Source organism: Colletotrichum scovillei, assembly GCF_011075155.1.
Source record: "Colletotrichum scovillei strain TJNH1 chromosome Unknown Contig00002, whole genome shotgun sequence".
Classification (NCBI taxonomy): domain Eukaryota; kingdom Fungi; phylum Ascomycota; class Sordariomycetes; order Glomerellales; family Glomerellaceae; genus Colletotrichum; species Colletotrichum scovillei.
This window is the reverse complement of record NW_023336260.1, coordinates 1855399-1875023: the sequence shown is the minus strand read 5'-3', so window position 1 is coordinate 1875023 and position 19625 is coordinate 1855399. Positions and strand designations below refer to the sequence as shown.

Sequence of the window (19625 nt, the reverse complement as noted above, 5' to 3'; positions counted from 1 at the left end):
CAGAAATCCTCAAAAGGGGATATGTTAGTGGAAGTCCATTCCTGCCGACTACTCAGACTCCAACAGCGTGGTACGTTGACCGTAGAGGGCCGAAAAAACGATAATGATATCTTCCCTGTCATCTTGTATCCCTGCCAACCAGTGGCGATGTCGTGATGATGACAGATTGTGAGAATATTTGCCAGTTGTATCCGATGCGGTAAAGCTTGACTGGGCAATCTCATTCCCCATCCTTGCAATTTGCAAGAGGAGAGAAAAGTAGCAAGAGGGTCCGCACCGAAGACGGAGGAGGCGTTCGGTTTTCCAGAAAAGTCTGACCTTCCGAAAATTAATTATGGTGTCGTTGCTGCATACTTCGGAAATGAGAGATAGATAGAGAGAGAGAGAGAGAGAGAGAGAGAGAGAGAGAGAAGGTCACGGGTACTCTGGGAGAAAGTACCGCAAGTACATACAATGTCTGTGGAGGTTTGGAAAGAAAGAGGGGTGATGAGCCAGGACCCGTGACTGAAAGAGGTAGCTTTTCTTGCCTCATGTAACTGTGCAATGTCAGCCGTCCCCGAGGATCGTCGTCGTTGTCGGGGTCACGGCGAATGAGTGAAAACTTTTCCTCTCTTTGAAATGAGGTGCGTACTCCTGTGGTACTCCGTATGTGGCTCAGCAATTACGGCTGGCAGCGGGCAAGCTGAAAGTTTGAGGGGACTCTGGCTCCACGGCTCGGGCAACCTGGCCCTCTTGTGGGCACTGATAAGGAATCCATGGAGTTTGCAGACCCGAGGTCTAGACCCGAGGACCAAAAAGACCTGGTGAGACTGCGACACTGTGACTGGGGAGACTTGTCACCTGACGACCTGCCTCTGCGAGTCTCCATGCATTCAACGGCCTGTCCCTGTACGGATAAAGGTAAAGATCCCGGACGCAGAGGGTGCGGAGTACGTAGTATGGTCTACCTGAGGTATGAATGAGGGGGATCCAGGGGAGGCTATCTAAACTCAAACACCTCGGTTGCTAGACTGTTGGTGTGCCAATCGTGTGGTGCTCGAGCAGATTAGGGAAGGCTCCATTTTGAGTAGATCAACTACGGTGTCAGAATTTTCATCTATTGTCAGACCCTTCACCGGCATCATTTCCCAAGCCCAGAGGCTAGGACCAGGCTAAGGTACTGGTTCTCTGGATCGTGGCCTGTGTCGCGGTCCGTGGACCATGCATGTCCGCAGGTGGTATTCGTACACTATGTACTCCTTAGTAGTAAAAATATAATCATGTCAGAAGAATCAGGAAGTGGGGAGCGCACGACGGACGCGCCACGCGTGACGCCGGACTGAACTCTCCTCCTTCAGAATCAGAAGTATCATTGGCTTTACGAGAAACTCCCCATCCGCACCTTGCAGTCGCACCATACAGCATCAGCTGATCTATCGAAACCTTGTGTTGCTTATGATGGGACCCGGACGACGACGACGATTCGAGGGTGTCAATTGGACTCTATCTCGATGTATCATCTACGACCTACGTGGTGGGAAAAGAAAAGCACATGGTCCAACTCCGAACCTTCTGTCTGCCGAGCTGCCCCGTTCCAAGATGACCTTTGACGGCCCCTGCGGTGGCCTAGGTACCTACCTACCTAGGTAAGGTACTCCGTAGACGCCGGTCTCTACCTCAAGGTATATCACACACACGCACACTCGCCGTCGATTCCGTCTTGCAATCTTGCATTGTTTTCTACATGTCTCCCATCTTCATCGCTTTCAACTCCATTGATCCATTCCATCATCCTCTTTTCAACATACACCTTAGCCGAACATCGAAGAGCCGTTTGGCATCTTGTCTTTTTTCTTCTCTCTTTTTCTCCTGGCGAGCTCAGCAACCGACCTCTTCTCGCCCGTGACTTTATACTTCAAAGACGCCAACCATTGCGTTGGCGCTGAAGTGTAGGCCATGGGTGCCAGCTCGAGTTGCTTGAACGGCGAGATTGAAGGGGCCCTCGTCATTTGGCAGATCAACCTGAAAGCTAGCAAAAACCGTGCGAAATATCTTGTCAACCTTACCAAAAACAAGTACCCGAATGGACCACCTCATGTCATTGCCATTCAAGATCCTCCAAAGGAACTTCCATGGATTTCCACCGGGGACTACAAACCGGTGTACCGAACAGCTCGAACGCTACGCGAGGAAGACCATCCATACATACCGTGTAAGCCAACCAAGAAGGCCAAATACGAGCAACGACAGCTTGTGGATCTTGATCCAGTGGCCTTCTTGGTGTTGGACACGATTCCTATCGGACATTGGCATCCAACCTTTCACGAGGACCTAGACGCCGACCCCCGGGTCTTTCAGGACCGCCTCGACCGCCTCGACCCCCCGACGCCGCGGCACCAAGACGCTTTCGCTGCGACCTTGGCCCTTTCAACCTTGGCTGGTCCCATAAACATTCACAACGTTTACAATCGCCAGACGAAAATCAATATCGACAGGCTTTTGGCCACGTGCACCTTGGGCCAGGACAACCTCCTCCTCGGCGATTTCAACCTACATCACCCCCGCTGGTCCCGCACACCCTTTGTCGGACCTATAACCTCTGACGCTCGGAGTCTGTTTCACGGGACTGAACAGGCCGGAATGGAATGCATCACTGAGCCTGGCGCCATGACGTACAGCCGAGGTAGCGACCAGGAAAAACACACCTCTACCATCGATCTGGCATTTCTCAGCCAGAGTTTACTGCATCGTTTTACAGATTGGAGCATCTTGGAAGGGCGTAACTTCAATTCAGATCATCGAATCATTCAAACCACTCTACTCATGGAGCCTGATCGAACGTCCAGCGATCGCTACCTCTGGGGCAAAGCTGACGTTGCCGGGTTTCGTGCTCATGTAGAGCGTGAGCTGGCCAACTCGGGCTTGCTGGACACGGCACTTATGAGCAAACCCGATATCAATGCTTACTTTTCAAAGTTCAACGACATCATTCGACTCGCCATCCCTTTACATGTTCCCCTCGCCAAGCCTCCCGTCATCCGCCGCTCAGCCAAGCCGCCACCATCAAGGGACAAGCAACATCCAAATTTTGAGCAACAGGCTTCGACTCGGCTGGGCACCGATCTAGATGCGGAGGACGACTTCGACTCTTTTTGCCGGCGCCTCGAACAGCAAACCAGGACGGAAAAGACGAAACAGTGGCGGACCATGCTTTCTGGCGACGGCCACGACTCCCCAACTATCCACAAGCGTGCCAAGATAGGCGTCTTCTTGAGCAAACCTCGCGTCTCCGGTCAGATACCCTTCCTCGTCGGCTCAGACAAGACCAAGTGCACAAGCCTCGAGGAGAATGCCCAGTGCCTCCGGAAATCAGTGTGGCCTAATACCAGCCAAGGGCCCAGAGCACCCCCTCTTCAACTTCCCGACCTCGACCCTCTACAACCCCAGCTCTTTGCCGACCAGGTTGTCTCTGATGACGATGTCAAAGCTGTCTTGTCAGGCCTCACCCGCGGTAAGGCTGCCGGGCCAGATGGAGTTTCGCCAGACGCCCTGAAGATGCTCCACCACCCTTTTGACGAGCCTCCCGACGAGGCTGTCTACGGCGGAGGCGATGAAGCTCTCCGAGACAGCGTGAACAGCATCATCCATCCTTACATCAAACGTGGAGCGCAGGCCTGTCTGTTACACTCGTACCACCCGGACGCTTTCAAACCCTCGATTACGGTCATCTTGCCCAAACTCAACAAAGACGACTATACAAGCCCGAAAGCCTACCGCCCAGTGGCTCTGCTATCCGTCGTCGGCAAGCTGATTGAGAGGATTGTTGCAAACCGTCTCAAGAAACTGGCCTTGGAGCACAGCGACTTGATACCCTCGACGCAGTTCGGTCTACCCGGCAAGTCCACGACCAAGGCACTGGAGCACCTCGTCAATTTGGTGCAGCAGTGTTGGTCCCCTATCGGCCGTGCCAAGTTGAAGGCCACGTTGATGACGATCGACATTACGGGCGCGTACGATCACGTCAGACGATTCGAACTGCTAAAGATCCTTCGCCAGAAAGGCGTTCCCGATTGGATTGTGCGGTTTGTCTGGTCGTTCCTCAGCGACCGCAAGACTGTCCTCAAACTCCCCGGACACACCTCTGAAGAGTTTTGGGTCGATATTGGCATTCTCCAGGGTAGCCCTCTGTCCCCCATCCTCTTTCTCTTCTTTTCCAGCCCCATTCTAGAGGCTCTTCAGGTCTCTTGTCCGTTTGCAAGTTTTGCGCTGGCCATGTCTTACGTTGACGACACCAACATTCTCGTCACGTCTCCTTCGGAAGCTCAAAACTGTCAAGCATTGAAGTTCCTCTACGACAACTTGGTGGGCTGGGCATCGCCCAACGGCATCTTCTTCGGGCCTCACAAGACATTCGTCATGCATTTCAGGAAACCCAGTAGTCGTGGGCCGCCAAGCACCGAGCTTCCCGATATTCCCGGCCTCTCCAAGAACTGTCTGCAGACAGAGCTTCTTTTGCTCGGTGTTGTTGTGGATTCGAAACTCACATGGGCAGCACACATTGAACAAGTAAGTCACGCCTTTCAATTTTCATTTGCCTTCGTTTTCGTTCTTTTCCTCCCTCGTGGCTGACCTTTTTGTCGACAGGTTATTACCAAAGTCAGGAGGAGGATGATCCATCTTCGCAGAATATCTGGATCGACTTGGGGGCCATCATTGCACGAGATGAAGAAGCTTTACGTCAGCTCGGTCCTTCCCATCTTCTCATACGCTTGCCCCGTTTGGTTCGTCGACGGCCGAGGCCAGAAGATCCGAGGCCAGTTGACAAAGACGTTGGTCCAATCTCTCGACGCGGAACAGGCGCGGTTTCTGCGATTCATTGCAGGTGGATTCGAGGCCTCTGCCTCGGAAGTTGTCCACAAGGAGCTGCACATGATTCAGCTTTCGGTCTATCTTGAACAACTTGCGCTCAGGCACCGGATCAACAACCTCTATTCCCCAGAGCATCGGGACCTCAAGGCAATGTGGGACAATGTCTTCACAGACATTGCAACGGAGCAGGAGTTGGGCGCTCATCCCTACAAAGCCCTCTACGGCCAGGCGGAATCCTCGTGGCTCGAGATGCGCGAGAGGGTTCTGGATAAGCAGCTTTGCCGAGCGAACTGGAACCCCGAGCAAGCCGTGCAGTCAGAAGCCGAGGGCTGGGCCGATCCCAAGCGCCGCAAGGCCATCATCAAGGCCTACCTGAAGGACATCTCTGTGGAGAGGAGCAGTCTAGCGTGGGATCGATACAGAAACGACCGAAGCGGCAAGGTCCGCAACATCAACCGCAGCACTCCGGCTCTCAAGGAAAACTGGGGCCCAGAGAGTCTCAAGTACTATCAAGGGCTCACGCGTGCTCAGAGTAGCATGTTGTTCCAATGCCGCAGTGGGGTGATAGGGTTGAACGGCTATCTCTTTTCGCTTAAGGCGAACGTGAGTCATTTTATTTTTCTTCCTCCTCTTCCTCTGCCTCTTCCTCTGCCTCTTCCTCTGCCTCTTCCTCTGCCTCTTCCTCTGCCTCTTCCTCTGCCTCTTCCTCTGCCTCTTCCTCTGCCTCTTCTTATGCATCTTCTCATGCCTCTTCACCGGGCCCATCTTCTTTGACGCTGTGAGTCTAACTTCTCGTCTTTACTTCAGTTGGTTGAGACACACCGGTGTCGCTGTGGTCATCCGATGCAGACGGCCGAACATCTCTTTGCCCACTGCAAACAGCTCGCCTTCGAACGCAGTCGCTTGCGCAAGCATGTCGGCGTAATCAACTTCGATTTGCTGGTCACAACCGAAGCCAACATGGCCACCGCGTGGGCGATTCGCCATTTCGACATCGCTCAATTCAGGTGGACGGGCAAACACATGCCGCTTCCCCGTTGATTGCAGCCCGCAGCTTGCCACCAACCACAACCACCATTGCCGAACCTTCTCACCATTTTTCGGAGGCCAGTTTCATTTTTGTCTTTCCTTCTCTCGTCTCGTTGTGCCCTCTATTCTTTCCAGACGTCGAGCACACGTCTATGCATCTCATTGCGCGGTACCTTCTTTGGTCTCGGATCTAGTGTACCCGAGACTGCTACTAATACCTCGTCGCATCATTGTTTCCCCCGTCCTCCCCCTGGACTCTTCGCCCTGGGTTTCTCCTTTGTCTTCTGTTCCGGGTCAGTGCCACGGCATTCCTGGCCAACCTGCCAGCCTACCTCGCCTTTGTACAGTAGCACACCTTAGCCCAGACTTTCAATTCAACCCCCTTTTGCCCTCACCCCCCGACGGAGCAATCCGCCGGGGCCGTACCGTGTATTACGTATTGGGGTGAGATCTTCGGTGACCTTGCAGTCCTTGCATTCCATGATCGCCTCACTGACCTGTTACGGATCTAGGAAAACTGGGTATATTGCGCTCCGTACCTAATTACTAACCAAAAGTAAGTGGACTTCCCCAGCGTTGCTTTGTGCTTTCATGACGCGAGCCGTTTGACTGACTGGCGGACCGAGCCGCAGCAGCAGTCAACCGACTCGACCATTGTCTCCCTTTCATCAAGTACGCGGCCTGCTCGTTCCTCGCGTTGCTCTACTATGCTAACAGTCGTGTTGAAGCAGCTCCCGACCTTCCGCCGCGTGAGTATGCCCGCCCTGTCCTTTCTCTTCCATACGAGGCATCAGTAACAGGTCTGACAGAGTCCTCCCAAGTTCCAGCCGTCTACAGGGCGAGCTTCACCCACTCCAACGCGCACAGGACCTCCTGGTGCCAGCCCGCGTGGGCGGCCAGATCCCGTATCACGTACTCCTTCTCGTCGAGGGTTAGGGGACCCCTTATATAGTCCCTCACGTCCATAATATGGCCCGTATCGGAGGGATTTCTGGCCCCGTAGAGCATGATTTCCAGGCCGGCGTCGATATGCCGTAAGTCGCTCGATGCTCGACCAAACTACAGAAACTGACGGTATTCCCCAGGGATCTTGGCGTCCGTGCCGGCCCGGCTGTCCACGGCGTTCGTACTGTCGCCCAGCCGGATTCCGCACCGCCGGAAGGCACTGCGCCACTCCTTGGGCGTGCCCACGTTGGCCACGATGGCCAGGGCGTCGAGGGGGCCCGTAAGTTCACTCCATACATCATGAGGATGTCTAGCTCCTTTAGCGGCAAGAAGGCCTCTGCAGATGAGCCCTGCTGACCAGAGTTTGTCAGAAGAATCTGTCGAGCCCCAGAGGGGGGGACCTGTCGAGGGGCATCTTTGGGTGAGACTCGTCGCTTTCTTTTTCCCCCATACTCATAAATACCACTGACACTCTTCCGAGAGAGTCCTAGCCCGCTGGCTGCTGACTGTATGCTGGGAGGTGACTGCTCTCTTTCATTCTGTGTTTGTATGAGCAAAGCTAACCATGATTCAGCAGAGTAGGTTCTCGTCGAGGTGGTATTTTGATTGGCCAACCTCTTGACTGGTTGTCTGACTAGTTGTCCAGGTGGTGGTTTGTGTGTATTGATGGGTTTGTTTGGTGGGTTTGTTTGGTGGGTTTGTTTGGTGGATTTGTTTGGTTTGAATGGAGGTTGGTCACAAGTGCTTCCACTCCATCCCTGTGGCAGACGCTAACCACCCTCAGAGCAGCTTTGGGTGATGTTGGAAGTGATGAGGATGGAAAGAATCTTTGCGAGCTCTGGTACGGCAAGTACGATGGAAGTTTCATGATGCACCAAACAACGACTGACATGAGAGGAAGAAGAGCAGCAGATATTGGCCCTTTTGGCCCTTTCTCCGGAAACCTCTACGTCGCCATCAAAGTTCAGAACCTCTGCGGTTGAGGGTGAGTAACTTCCTTACTAGGCACGGATGCATTGCACAATGGCAGCCATTTTGAGATGAAGTTGTGCTAATACTCATCATGCCAGAAGGCCGCCTCCGACCTTTACGGCCGACCTCTGCCGTCGACCTTTCCGGCCGGCGCCGCCGCGTGAGTATGTCGCTCAGCCTGTCGTCAGCAAGCAGCGTACCCCTCCCTCATCTTCTAGAGAACAGAGACATGGAGCTAACACGAGATTGAGCGAAGGGTGCAGCTTGCCCATCCCGAATTGAATGGCGGTTTTCGTATCGAAATCACCATATTGCGTTGAGCGCGTGCTTGGGGCATATTGCGCGTATTGTGTAGTCAAAAAGTGTACCGTATCGTGTGATTTCCCTTGAAAGCGTGATCCCGTTAAGGTCGATCTTTTACGCCTGTAAAGCCGGAAAAAAACCACCACATAAAATACAATTGTCCCTTAATTCTGGTTCCTCCGTTGCCGTGATCTACCGCTCGTCGTCTCAATTGTCAAGTCAGGTGTATGCTTTGGCGTTAATCCTTCAGGGTATCCAGCGTCAGTCGACTAACTGGTAAGGTACCTAGGTTCCTTGCCTTACCTACCTCCATGAGGTGTGCTCCTCATTCAGAGGCTCAGAGGCTCGGAGGCTCGGATTCTATGGCCCAGGCCACCAAGGTGCCTGAGGGGCGGGTAAATTTGGCTGTTTGGCGAGGAACTCTCCAAGTGTCGTGGTTAGGTACCTGCAGTGAGTACGAATACGTACCGCGGCACCGCGGTCTCGTCCATGGCTCAGTCAAACCTTACCGTAGGCCCGCAGCGAAGTAATCTCGTGTCAGTGGAAGCTGGGCAGCCTGAGATACCTACCGGGAGTAACTGGTGTTTTCGGGCTATCTTGCCTTGAGGTACCTAAGGTAGGTACGGAGTGCAGTAGGTAACGTACCTAGTACCTCAAGGTAGGTAGGCTCAAGTCAGTAAATAAATTAGTGGGCTACACACATCGCCGCGCGACCCACTGCCGCCACGGAATGTACATTTGCCCGCACAAAGTAGTGGCAGAAGGCGCAAAGGTACATGCATGACCCGGCGAATGTTGCCTACCTAAGGTAGCTAAGGTACATAGGTACTTTCCATAATATACCTGCCTATTTTCTGGACCTTAGGTACCTTAGGTATCTTACTTTCTATGGCACTTTCCTACACATGCATGCCAACTCCTCGAAAGTCCTCATTTAGGTGCTCGGAAATGTGCCTTTTTGTGACTAAGCTCTGAAAAGATATTGTGCGGGCAAATGGTGCGTTCTGTCAGGCGTACCTAGGGTGGAAAACATCATAGTTAGGCAGATGCGACACGTGACTGCCTTCTGCGGGTGCACTTGGTACGTGCCTAGGTAAGGTAGGGGACCACAAGGTACCTACCCGTCTGGCTGCCTTTCTCCGCTGTGCCATCCCCACCTGCGAACCTTGACCACCCCAGGCCACCCAGCACGCTTAAATAATACCTTCCACCTCTCCCCGTCGTGCCTGTCGCCGCCCAACACCATGTTCAATAACCGCTAGCATCTCATCCCTGCGCAAACCCCACGATACAAAACATCCGCCTGGCATCTTCTTCAATCGTCACACAGACCCGACTCCTACGTAATCGGGAGGAAGGAGCTCGCAATGGCTACATTTTTTCACCTCCCTCGAGAGCTGCGGCACATCATTTACCAGCTCTACGTTGTGTCCGACGGAGGCTATGTCCTCAATCCCGAAACCAACAAACTCAGAGATGCCCTGGGCAGACCAATCGACCTGGCTTTCGCGTACACATGCAAGCGCGTTGCCGACGAAATGAGGGGCCTTGCACTAGAAGCGAACACCATTACCGTTTCAACCTTTTACTCGCCAGACGAACGCCACAGAGCTAGAGACTTTGATCTCGTCACCATGATGCTAAATGAAGAACTGGAAAATGCACTTCACTGTTCACAGCATCTTCTCTGGGATGATACATGTGATGACATATCGGGGGCGTTCCCAGAGTTCACGCCCGTTCTCGACATGATCAGACATGATACGTGGGGCACATCAACCAGGCAGGGCCCATGGGGTGAACCTCACTCCGTTTATCGAGATTTCGTACGCTTCGCTTTGCAAGCCATCCTAAGCACTGATGACAGGCATCGGCTCAATGGCGACTTTACGGAACTCTCATACAACACAACTGACATCCAACACCTTCTCGATATGGAGCCGAACCCTTGGACCATTCCAAGGCAACATGATCTCCGACAGATAATAGACGCGCTCGGCGGGAAACATTCAATAAGGAAGTTTGGTCTCGAAAGATTCTGGATGGGCTCTGAATGCGCCAGACGTGCCATGTTTCGCTATTCCGCAGCCGCTGTTGCCATTCGGTTTCTGGAATCCAATACGCCTGCGACCCGAGCGCACATGAGGGACATCGTGCTGATTGAAGACCAGGAGTCTGTTTCAAATCCCGAGTGTCACGCAATGGGGTTGATACCTTATTGTCGAGAGAATCCCGACTTGCGGATAGAGCGACGCGTCAGCCTGTGGCGGAACGCTTTTTTTCATCTGCGGGGGCAAGCACTTGGTGAGCGGACACACCAAGACTACAATCTCGGTCTAGACGCTAATGAGATCTCTTACGCCGTCGCGCGCTGGGTTATTGAGGTATTGCCACTCGTCTCCGCCGGTATGCCCACCAAATCATTTACGCTGGTCTTGGATGGAGAGGGTGAGCCGCAGTGTTCGGAAATTTTCCAGACTGTCGTTCTGCGCGATGCTGCGTGGCAGCAGGCGATGGAAGAATGTTTCCAAAGCGGCGCCCTTCCGCCAGAGCCGTATGGGATGAGGAGAAATACCCAGAGGACTCCGTTACTCGGCTTCTTCCCCGCCTATAACAACTGTTATCTGTTTGACAAGTTCCCGCAGGTAATGCGAGAAATCGTCGACGGGACGTCCATGGTTCGTTGCAACTTTGACACTGGGGACTTTGTGGACACGGAGCCATTCAAGTTGGTCGCGAAGAAGGGGTTATGGAGCGTGGATCACTGGAGATTCCACTGGTACGAACGTCAGAAGAAGACCTATCAGCCTTCTCCTCCGTTGCCGTCGTGGAGCGACATCAAATCTGGCTATCTCTCTGATCGCCATGTTGCATTCACGCCCTCTCTGACTGAAATGATGTCAAGCTCTTCCGCCCCTCAGGGCCTGCGGTGGTAGTAGTATAGAGACTACTATCGCGCGGAGCAGCCGAGGAGTCCAAACATGTAACACTAGACAGGACCAGCATATGTCTTCAGTCGACAGAACGAGATAAGAAGAAGAGAGAAAAAAAGAAGAAGAAGGAGAAAAAAAGGGGGCGGAAGGGTTTAGACTAGCCTAAGTATCCGAGGAGGTTTCGTTCGCTGGCGGTAATTACTGATCATCACACCCAAACAAAGTTGAGAAAGTCATCTGTCAAAAGCGTCACGAACTCCTCCAGAGACATGACCTGCGCGTTCCCAAAGCCCGCATCTTCGGAACTTCAGCCAGATCGCCACTGAGGTGGTAGCGAACGACGAAGGAGAGAGGAGGGCCTTTTTTTTGTTCAATCTTCTGGAGGTCATAATCCGGAAGATAAGGGTCGAGAGGGAGGAAGGGGAAGGCAGGATCGGAACATGTTAAAACGATAAGAACATGATGGAGAATTGGCAACTAGGCAACACGTAGCTTGTGGGCGATGGAAGTTTGGGCCATTCCATGCGCAAAAGGCCCTCTTTGGAGATATTCTAGTACTGAAAACTGGCCTTGTTTTTTTTTCTTTTTCTTTTTTTACATTGACCAAGTGATGTCACTGCCGTTCCGGTTTCTCTTTTCTTCTTCTCCGTAAACTCCCTCCTGAAGTCTGTTTTTCTATCGCAAGTCCCCCCCACCAAGGAAAAAAAAAGCCGTCGGCGCGGCCGGGTATCATACATCCCGCTCTTCAATCAAACCCTCTCTCCTCCTCCCTCGCTTCCCCTGATCCCCTGCATTCACCGCCCACGCTTCATACCAGCCTGGCTCAGCAAGTCCACGTTGCGCGGCAAGTCGAAATCGCCCCTCGCCTCGAACCAGAAGAGCATCTCCGGCTCCGGGCCCGTCGGCTTTGTCGGTTTCTTCGTCTTCTGCGACTGCCCAGACATGACCACGTCCCCATCACCACCACCGCCGCCGCCCTCCTCATCGCTCTCCTCCTCGTCGTCCTCGTCGTCCTCATCATCGTCATCCTCCTCGAGCCCCCTCCTCAGCCCAGTCCTCACATTCTCCACCCCCATCCGCCGCTCGTCCTCGGTATACACGTCCCCCGCCTCCTCGAGGACGTACTTTTGCACCCGCTCGACGGTCCACGCGCGCACGTCGCGCCACACCGCCTCGAGCTGGGCCTCGCCGCCGGCGCCGGCGCCGTTGCCAGCACCAACAGGTCCGCCAGCAATACCGGGCCCGCCGCCAATGCCGACACTGCTGCCGTCCGACGAGGAAGGAGGCGCGTTTGCACCGCGCAGCTCCCGCGTCGTCTCCCGCCCGCGCTCGACCCACTCCTCGACGCCCGGCTCGAGCTTCTTGCGGAGCAGCTGCAGCAGGATGTTCTCGTGCACGCGGCCCGGGTAGGCGACGTCCGGGAAGACGTGGAGGTGCTGGAAGACGTGGGTGTTTTCTGTCAGGGTCTCGAGGAGGGATTGGAGGTTGCGGAGGAGGATTTGGGATTGCGCTTGGAGGGATGCCCTGTTTGGTGTTGCGCAAAGTGTTAGCCGTCTAGAATTCGGTTTCCTTTTTTCTTGAATCGTGTGTCTTGATGGATTGGGGAGCTACGAGGAAGGAGGAAGGGAGGGAGGGAGGGAGGGAGAGAGGGAGAGAAAGCCTACGGGGGAGGAAGCGGGTTGCTCTTCAAGACGTCCATCCGCAGACCCTGGATACTGTTGGAGAGTTGGAACAGACGCTGGCGCGTCTGCTCAATCGCCTTGAATTCATCGGCCGTGATGCCGAGCGCGTTCGGCTTGTCCATTGCCCGTTGTCTTATTTTTTTTTTATCGTGCGTTGTTTCGTCTTCGTGCGGCTTGTCGCAGATCGGAGAATCGTAAAGGTTCTTCGGGGATCGTAGCGGGTGATGGAAATCGCACAGCTCACGCGACTCGACGCGCCGAGGGTTGTTGAGTGCTTCGCGAGTCGCAGGAGGTGACAATGATTGGGCAAATTGTGTCGTGAGGTGATGCGACTGCACAATTGGTTCTTCGACGTCGTCGGGAGCAGGGAGCGTGGGGGTGGTTTGGTTGAGAATTTACCGGAACTGGAGCTTTGTCTATCCAGGTTGAGGAGGGGAGAAAAGGTACGAGTGACGTTCCAATCCACTCGGCCCGGGGATAATTTAACTGGGTCCAGGAGCTCCGCGTCGAACGGGGGTGTGGGCAGCGATCGCGGCGTCAGCACGTACCTCGCGTACCCCGCTGGCCCGGCGCAAATCCCAGCTGAAAAAGCGATGCAGGGCCGGGAGCAGGGGCCACGCGGGATGAAATTTGTCTCGGTTTTCCCAAGTTATTAGCTAAGGTGGAAGGTAGGTAGGTACGCATACAAGGGAGGCCTACGCCGACCCCTCATCCTTAGATTCGTGCGAGGCTCTTCCTGGTGACGGGGAAACCACCACACTCAATTGGCTTCGGGTTTGCATGCTTGACATACCTAAGATATTCAAATACAGCTAGCGGCGTGGGAAAGCACTCACCTTGTTAAGTGAAGCCAAGGCGGTCCCATTAAAAGAACACGGCGTGATGGGAGTGGCACGTCAAGTGAGGCAGTCGGGATATCGTGACGACGGGCGAGCTGCTTAAAGTGGTCTCTGAGTAATCCTCAGAGGTTGAGTGCCACGATTCAATGAGACAGGACCTTCAATGCAACTGACAACTTGCTTATGTGCTAATTCTTGGGCATTTATTTCCTAGGCCCCATTGAAAGCTAATATACAAAGCGCGTCTGGTCTGTCCTGAAGATCATGACCATGCGCCTAATCGCCTTGCGGATATCTGCGAGAAAGAAGAGAAAAGATATCGCGTGCTGTAAATCAAATGATATGCCCCAACGCCCCTGTGACATGCATTTTGGTGTCGTTATCATCATGAATATGCAAAGATTTACTGGCCGTGAGATCCAGCTTGGTCGTGAAGAACTCTGTGGCCAGTTGTGGCGCGGTCAACCTCCCGACCGTACTTGTCCACGGGCGGGTATCGAGCGCGACGCTCGAGGTCGTCCAGAGGAATCTGCGAGCGGATGTACCTGAGAAATGTTAGTATTGGGTCTGGTGGTTCATTATGCCAAGGTCACAACTTACTTCATTCTACCGTCATCAACGGGGTCGTAGTCCCAGCTAGTGAACTGGCCCTGGGTAAGAGCGCCCCATACAAGGCGACGCTTGCGCTGAGACTGCAAGACTTGCTCGGTGATGGCATCAAAGTCCCACTTGGCCTTCGTCTCGGCGTTGTACTCGTCAAGCTTTGCCTTGGCTTCCTCGTCCAGCAGCTTGCCGGTAATGGCCTTGGATGAAGCCAGGTTGACCAGCTCGAGCGGATCGTGCTTGAGATTGAACAACTGGGTGCCGTCTGCAGGGCAATGGATGTACTTCCAAGGGCCCTCTCGGATCATCATGAGCGGACTGACAGTGCCCTCGCCGGTGTACTCTGCGTAGACCTTGTCGTGGCCAGTCTTGCCCTGAAGATGGGGCAGCAATGAAACACCATCCATGGGTAGACCAGGAGCAGGCTTCGTGCCGACCAAATCGCACAGCGTCGGAAGAATGTCGAGGGTAGAAACGTTCTTGTCCACACGATGGGGCTCAAAGTCCTTGGGGTGGCGGACAAACAGCGGCACTCTGACGGAAGACTCAAAGTAGCTCATCTTGTACCACAGTCCACGCTCGCCGAGCATGTCGCCGTGGTCGCCGCTGAAGACGATGATGGTATTGTCGTCCAGGCCGCACTTCTTGAGAACGGACAAGAGCCTTCCGACGCAGTCATCAACGTAGCTGACAGCGCCGTAGTATGCGCGGCGAGCCCGCTTGATTTGGTCGTCGGTGAAATCGTAGTCCCAAAGATCGCAGACCTTCATGAGACGCTTGCTGTGGGGATCCTGTTCTTCCTTGGGAATGCGAACCTTGGGCAGAGCAATATCGACGTCCTCATAGAGATCCCAGTACTTGTCCTCAATCGTGTAGGGGTCATGAGGGTGAGTCAAAGACACGGTGAGAGCGAAAGGGCGCTTCTCGGGACCCTCACGGACGTGGTCGTACAGGAACTGAGTGGAGCGGAACATGACCTCCTCGTCGTAATCCAGCTGGTTGCTTCGCACGCAAGTGCCGGCTTGGAGGATGGAGCTGGAGTTGTGGTACCACTCAAGGCGGGTATCTGGCTCATCCCAGTTGACGACCCAGCCAAAGTCGCCGGGGTAAATGTCGCTAGTCAAACGAGTCTCGTAGCCGTGAAGCTGATCCCCGATGAAATGCATCTTGCCTGCCAGCGCAGTCTGGTAGCCCTTCAGACGCAGGTAGTGGGCGTAGGTGGGAATCTCACTGGAGATCTGGCTGGCGTTGTCGTAAGCACCAATCTTCATGGGCAAAAGACCGGTGATCAAACTCATGCGCGATGGCGCGCACAACGGGGAGGGGCAGTAGGCAGAGTCAAACTGAACAGACTCGGCGGCAAGAGCATCCAGGTTTGGTGTCTTGATCTGTGACTCGGGGTTGTACATCTTGAGCTGGGGCGCGGCCAGTTGGTCGGCCATGATGAAGAGGATATTGGGCTGCTTCGCGCTCGGTGCGCCATTGCCGTTGCCGTTGGCAGACTTGCCATTGGCGGGTTGCGCCAGAGGCGAAGAGGGAAGTGAGTTGAGATCGGGAGCCATTGTGCTTGTAGCCAATGGTCTCGAGTGAAGAATTGTTTATTGAAACTTGAGCAAGTTCGTTGGAGATGGTGATTGTGGTGTTATTCTTTGTTGCGTGGAAGGAAAATGTTTGTGGCTTGTGAGAGGGCTTATAAAGAGCCGATGTGAGTATGTGTCTCAAGTGCGAAGGTGGGCAGTGATTGGAAAGTTTATAAGTGACCAAGGACAAGGGATGGTCAGTGATTAGGAGAAAAGCACAATGGATTGAGTCTTCCGGATGATCTAGAAAAGAGAGAAGGAAGTTAATCACAATTCATGTGGGAAGAAGCGTCCTTTAAGAAAGTAAGCCAAGAGAAGAGAGCGAGAGCAGTCCCGTCCGCCTCGACAGTCCACCTGCCTGACCTAGGACCAGCCATGGGCCATGGCCCTAGGAGCCCGACAGGAAGGGACGACGGGACGTGGAGAAGACGGGCGTGGATGGATGGACAGGAGGGCGAGGCAAGGAGAAGCAGCGCCAGACGCCAAACGCCAAACGGGGGCCACGCCAATGCACAGACACTGCATATGCAATAAAAGAGGGATCTGCGGAGTACTTGAGATAAGGATACCCCAGACCCCGTCGCATTGCCTGAAGGTGCCCAAGTGGCGCGTGCAGTACGGTGGGGCTTTCCCGACTCATGCAATGTCACGGGGCTCCAGCTGCTTCTTTCCTCCCACCCATCCTTGGCGACTTGGAATACTCAGTATCCGTACCAAAGGTACACTAGGTATCAAGGCCACATGTGCCAGGAGCAATACGGTGAGGTGGCCGATGAGCGGGAAGGAACGGGGTGAAGGCACAACACCTTACACCTGACAGCTGTGGGTGGCAGAGGACAGCAGGATCGCCCGGAGCCCGTTCCCGTCATGTTCAACAAATTCTCCCTCCAGTCACCGATCCAATGATGAAGGAAGGAAGGAAAGAAGGCACCTTACCGTGCACTCCGTGTAGGTCATCAGCCAAAAAACTGTCAGACAGCAACAGCCGCCATCCAATTCCAACCCGCCTTACTAAACTTGTTTAGTCACCGCCTCAACTCTGCTTCCTCCACCTTCTTCTCATTTCGCCATTCAATGATACGGATAACTCATTATAATTTCCAAACCACACTACCTCACTACCCACACTACCTTAAGCTCGTCGCTACGTGCTACGCTTACACCTGGCACGCCTGCGTAGTCTGTGACTCTATCCAAGGAAGACAGGTCGACCGCAATGCGTCAAAAATATGGCGTTTTCCGATCAGCCGATTGCGAAATAGCCCATGCAAAAGCACCGACCAGCCACTCAACCACTTTGTCAGCATGGCGGCAACATCAACTCGTCGTTACAGTATGTCTCTTGTCATGTACGTAGTAATGAGCTCTGCATGCTGGTGTGATCCGTATCCGCATCACAAGAAGCAATTTCTTCTCCATCCGCTTCCATTCTGCATCACCCTTCAACGCTCCTCCGCGATAAGGCTAGTCGCTTTTTCTCTCACCGTGGGACCCGAGCCACTCCATGCAACAAGCGATGGCTGGCGGTGTGAATAACACGTCCCACGACAAATGAAAACACAGCGCCGGAAACCCAAACGGCCGGCTGCACCTTCTCGAACATTGAGCATGGGCATGGGTCGGCTAGTCTTGCTCTTGTGCTATCTCGGCCTCTCGTGATGACTGGTAGGGGCACCCTAGACTCCTCGAGCACTAACAAGCTTCGTTATGCTTCAAGCAGGAATAACAAATTCTTTCCCATTCGCTAGTCCCCTGCTAATTGGACCCCTGGATCTCGACGACTATACCCCAATCGCCCTCTTGCAGCTGGGTACTTACCCAAAGACCTGCCCGTAACCTGCATAAGCGTCGCTCAACCCAAGGACAGGCCTTTTTCCGATTAGCTGGACGATTGGACGGTTCTGGTGTGCCCAAGGGAACATTCTTTCGATAACGGTCGCTTCAATGGGGGGGCATGCCATTCCTGCACGCACGCGACAAATTTACGGAGGACTCCGTTCCCCCTTCAACGACCTCCACTGATAAAGGCACCGAACCGAAGCATGAGAAACAAACACTGAGACGAGATGGGTCCGACGCAAGTTATCGCGCACATTGATACAAGACCCAGAGTCTGCGTGCAGTCGGAAGGCAATATCTACAAACACTCAAGTGATGTGTAATACACCCAATTATTCTGGCCCAGACCCCAGTGTACGCATGCAGGGCACAATCACCAGCACCGTGGTTGCGAATCGAAGCGAACGGGGCACTTCTCCAGTCTCCAGATTCCAGATGGGGAATTTTGGACAAGCACGGGGAGGGACTGTCGGAACCACCAACCGACAACTCGCCTGGCTCTTGAATCCACCTCTCGGCTCTGCTTTTTCATATGGGCCTGGCATCTGCACCCCATGCCAAGGCGGCGACATCTTGACAGCACTCTTAGGGGGCCACGTATCCGTATTCTCCTGGCAGATCAACCAAATCACAATTCCACTATCGACAAGCTCAGAAGATGTCGTGATGGCGTCCACCTCCGACCTCCCGCCGGTTCCCACCCCGCATTTGCGGGGTTACCCTCATGGCTGGCCGGTCACGCCATCGGAATAAGGTCTCCTACTCCGGGCGTGGCTCATTTTCTTGCCTCGCACCGCTTCTAGAGTATAGACCTCTCCGTCCCCGAACGATGTGTCTCTCACATCTACTGGTCACCGGTGCACGCACCAACGCACCAGTGAGTAACCGTAATACTCGATAAATGCTTACCGCCGGTGGTGTGGCCCCGGCTCCCGGTCAAGCCATACCGCAATCACATCATCGCGCTCCAGTATTGCTTCATCAACTAGGCTGCGGATTCCGACTCAAATTATCGTTTCACCCATAACAATCAACATCGGTAACGCAGCATTTCAGCATCAGCATCAGCCATCAGGGCCTTTCTTCCGGTTTCCCAGCAAGGGCGAGGATTAAACCCTCCGACGATCCGTTCATTTCCTCCCATGCGCTTCCGTCTTGCCTCGCATCCCCGCCCACCACGCGTTTGCTCAGGTTGGTCAGCCTCCACGTTGCACCAGGCGAACCAGCTCGTTTTCGGCTGAGTCGTGCGCTTCGCTCACTGGGGATCATCTGATGAGCCAGCCCATCACACACATTTCTTCTCCGCACCCGTTAATTGCATGACTGGCGCATATCGTCGATTCCCTCCCTCCGGCTCATTGCGTCCAAGGTTGATATCTCAATGGATAGCGTATTACCCCTCCATCCCGAACATCCCGTCGACGGTCTCGCGGCCACTCGCGGCATACAAACAATGCCAAGCTACTCCCGACCCCAGAACAAATCCCCCTCCCTCCTCTCCAGGCTCTAGTCAACGTCGGGCATCTGCACACCGTGCAGCAGCATCCAAGGAGACCCTCGAATCACATCTCGTCCTGCTCCGCTGAGACACTGGCCAGGGGTCCCCCTCTGGAGCACAACGTCACGCTCACCAGCGCACCAACCAACAGCGAACAACAAATCAACCTTCCCTCGTCGAGAAGGCTGACAAGACATGCAACAATCCAGCACATTAATTTACGGCGAAAAGCGCTTTTCGTGTGCCCGCGAGCGTCGAGCACACCTAGACCTTGTCCCGCTTTGCCTATCTGCACCCTCGTCGATACACACACTGTCAATCACACGCGTGCGCAGTGCCAGCAACCCACGCATTGTAACTGATAACCGCAATGACACACCAGAAAGGCGCTCAACCGGCCCCGTGAATCGGAGGTAGAGGCACACGATCGATGATCGGCCAGAACATCGTCGTCTCCCCGCTCAGCCGCCGTGGACCCCTCATATCTCCCGTATCTCAACGCCAACGACTCCCCATGTCCTAGACACCACGCAAAAATGGTGCCTCAATCAATC

The 19625-nt window shown here is 54.1% G+C and overlaps 5 protein-coding genes across 5 annotated transcripts; 3 read left to right on the top strand and 2 right to left on the bottom strand.

Annotated features, from left to right (window-relative positions):
• Positions 1–2780: 2780 nt before the first annotated feature.
• HER10_EVM0003787 (zinc knuckle) lies at positions 2781–5889 on the top strand (the record flags this gene model as incomplete). Its single annotated transcript, XM_035473451.1, has 3 exons — positions 2781–4545; positions 4624–5451; positions 5656–5889. The coding sequence occupies exons 1-3, from the start codon at positions 2803–2805 to the stop codon at positions 5887–5889; spliced, it is 2805 nt and encodes a 934-aa protein (XP_035337081.1). The 5' UTR covers positions 2781–2802.
• Positions 5890–6846: 957 nt separating this feature from the next.
• Positions 6847–7805, top strand: HER10_EVM0010824 (uncharacterized protein; the record flags this gene model as incomplete). The annotated part of the gene is made up of 4 exons (XM_035480272.1): positions 6847–6911; positions 6963–7102; positions 7146–7243; positions 7590–7805. The coding sequence occupies 4 exons, from the start codon at positions 6847–6849 to the stop codon at positions 7803–7805; spliced, it is 519 nt and encodes a 172-aa protein (XP_035337661.1).
• A 1517-nt stretch (positions 7806–9322) lies between these two features.
• Positions 9323–11141, top strand: HER10_EVM0012355 (uncharacterized protein). The gene has a single exon (XM_035481751.1). The coding sequence runs from the start codon at positions 9465–9467 to the stop codon at positions 11031–11033; it is 1569 nt and encodes a 522-aa protein (XP_035337789.1). The 5' UTR covers positions 9323–9464; the 3' UTR covers positions 11034–11141.
• Positions 11142–11751: 610 nt separating this feature from the next.
• HER10_EVM0007497 (RNA polymerase II mediator complex component Med8) lies at positions 11752–13137 on the bottom strand. The gene is made up of 2 exons (XM_035477052.1): positions 12695–13137; positions 11752–12554 (listed from the first exon to the last, which is right to left on the bottom strand). The coding sequence occupies exons 1-2, from the start codon at positions 12832–12834 to the stop codon at positions 11825–11827; spliced, it is 870 nt and encodes a 289-aa protein (XP_035337371.1). The 5' UTR covers positions 12835–13137; the 3' UTR covers positions 11752–11824.
• Positions 13138–13872: 735 nt separating this feature from the next.
• Positions 13873–16159, bottom strand: HER10_EVM0005245 (choline-sulfatase). Its single transcript, XM_035474867.1, has 2 exons — positions 14152–16159; positions 13873–14096 (listed from the first exon to the last, which is right to left on the bottom strand). Exons 1-2 carry the CDS (start codon positions 15714–15716, stop codon positions 13955–13957), a joined length of 1707 nt encoding a protein of 568 aa, XP_035337194.1. The 5' UTR covers positions 15717–16159; the 3' UTR covers positions 13873–13954.
• Between the last annotated feature and the right edge of the window lie 3466 nt (positions 16160–19625).

Excerpts from the sequence above, each read along its gene's own strand:
- HER10_EVM0005245 (XM_035474867.1), bottom strand. The coding sequence starts at position 15,716 with ATGGCTCCCGATCTCAACTCACTTCCCTCTTCGCCTCTGGCGCAACCC. Across the intron at positions 14,097-14,151 it reads GTTGATGACGGTAGAATGAA|GTACATCCGCTCGCAGATTC; the intron begins GTAAGTTGTGAC and ends AACATTTCTCAG.
- HER10_EVM0007497 (XM_035477052.1), bottom strand. The coding sequence starts at position 12,834 with ATGGACAAGCCGAACGCGCTCGGCATCACGGCCGATGAATTCAAGGCG. Across the intron at positions 12,555-12,694 it reads AGCAACCCGCTTCCTCCCCC|GGCATCCCTCCAAGCGCAAT; the intron begins GTAGGCTTTCTC and ends AACACCAAACAG.
- HER10_EVM0012355 (XM_035481751.1), top strand. The coding sequence starts at position 9,465 with ATGGCTACATTTTTTCACCTCCCTCGAGAGCTGCGGCACATCATTTAC.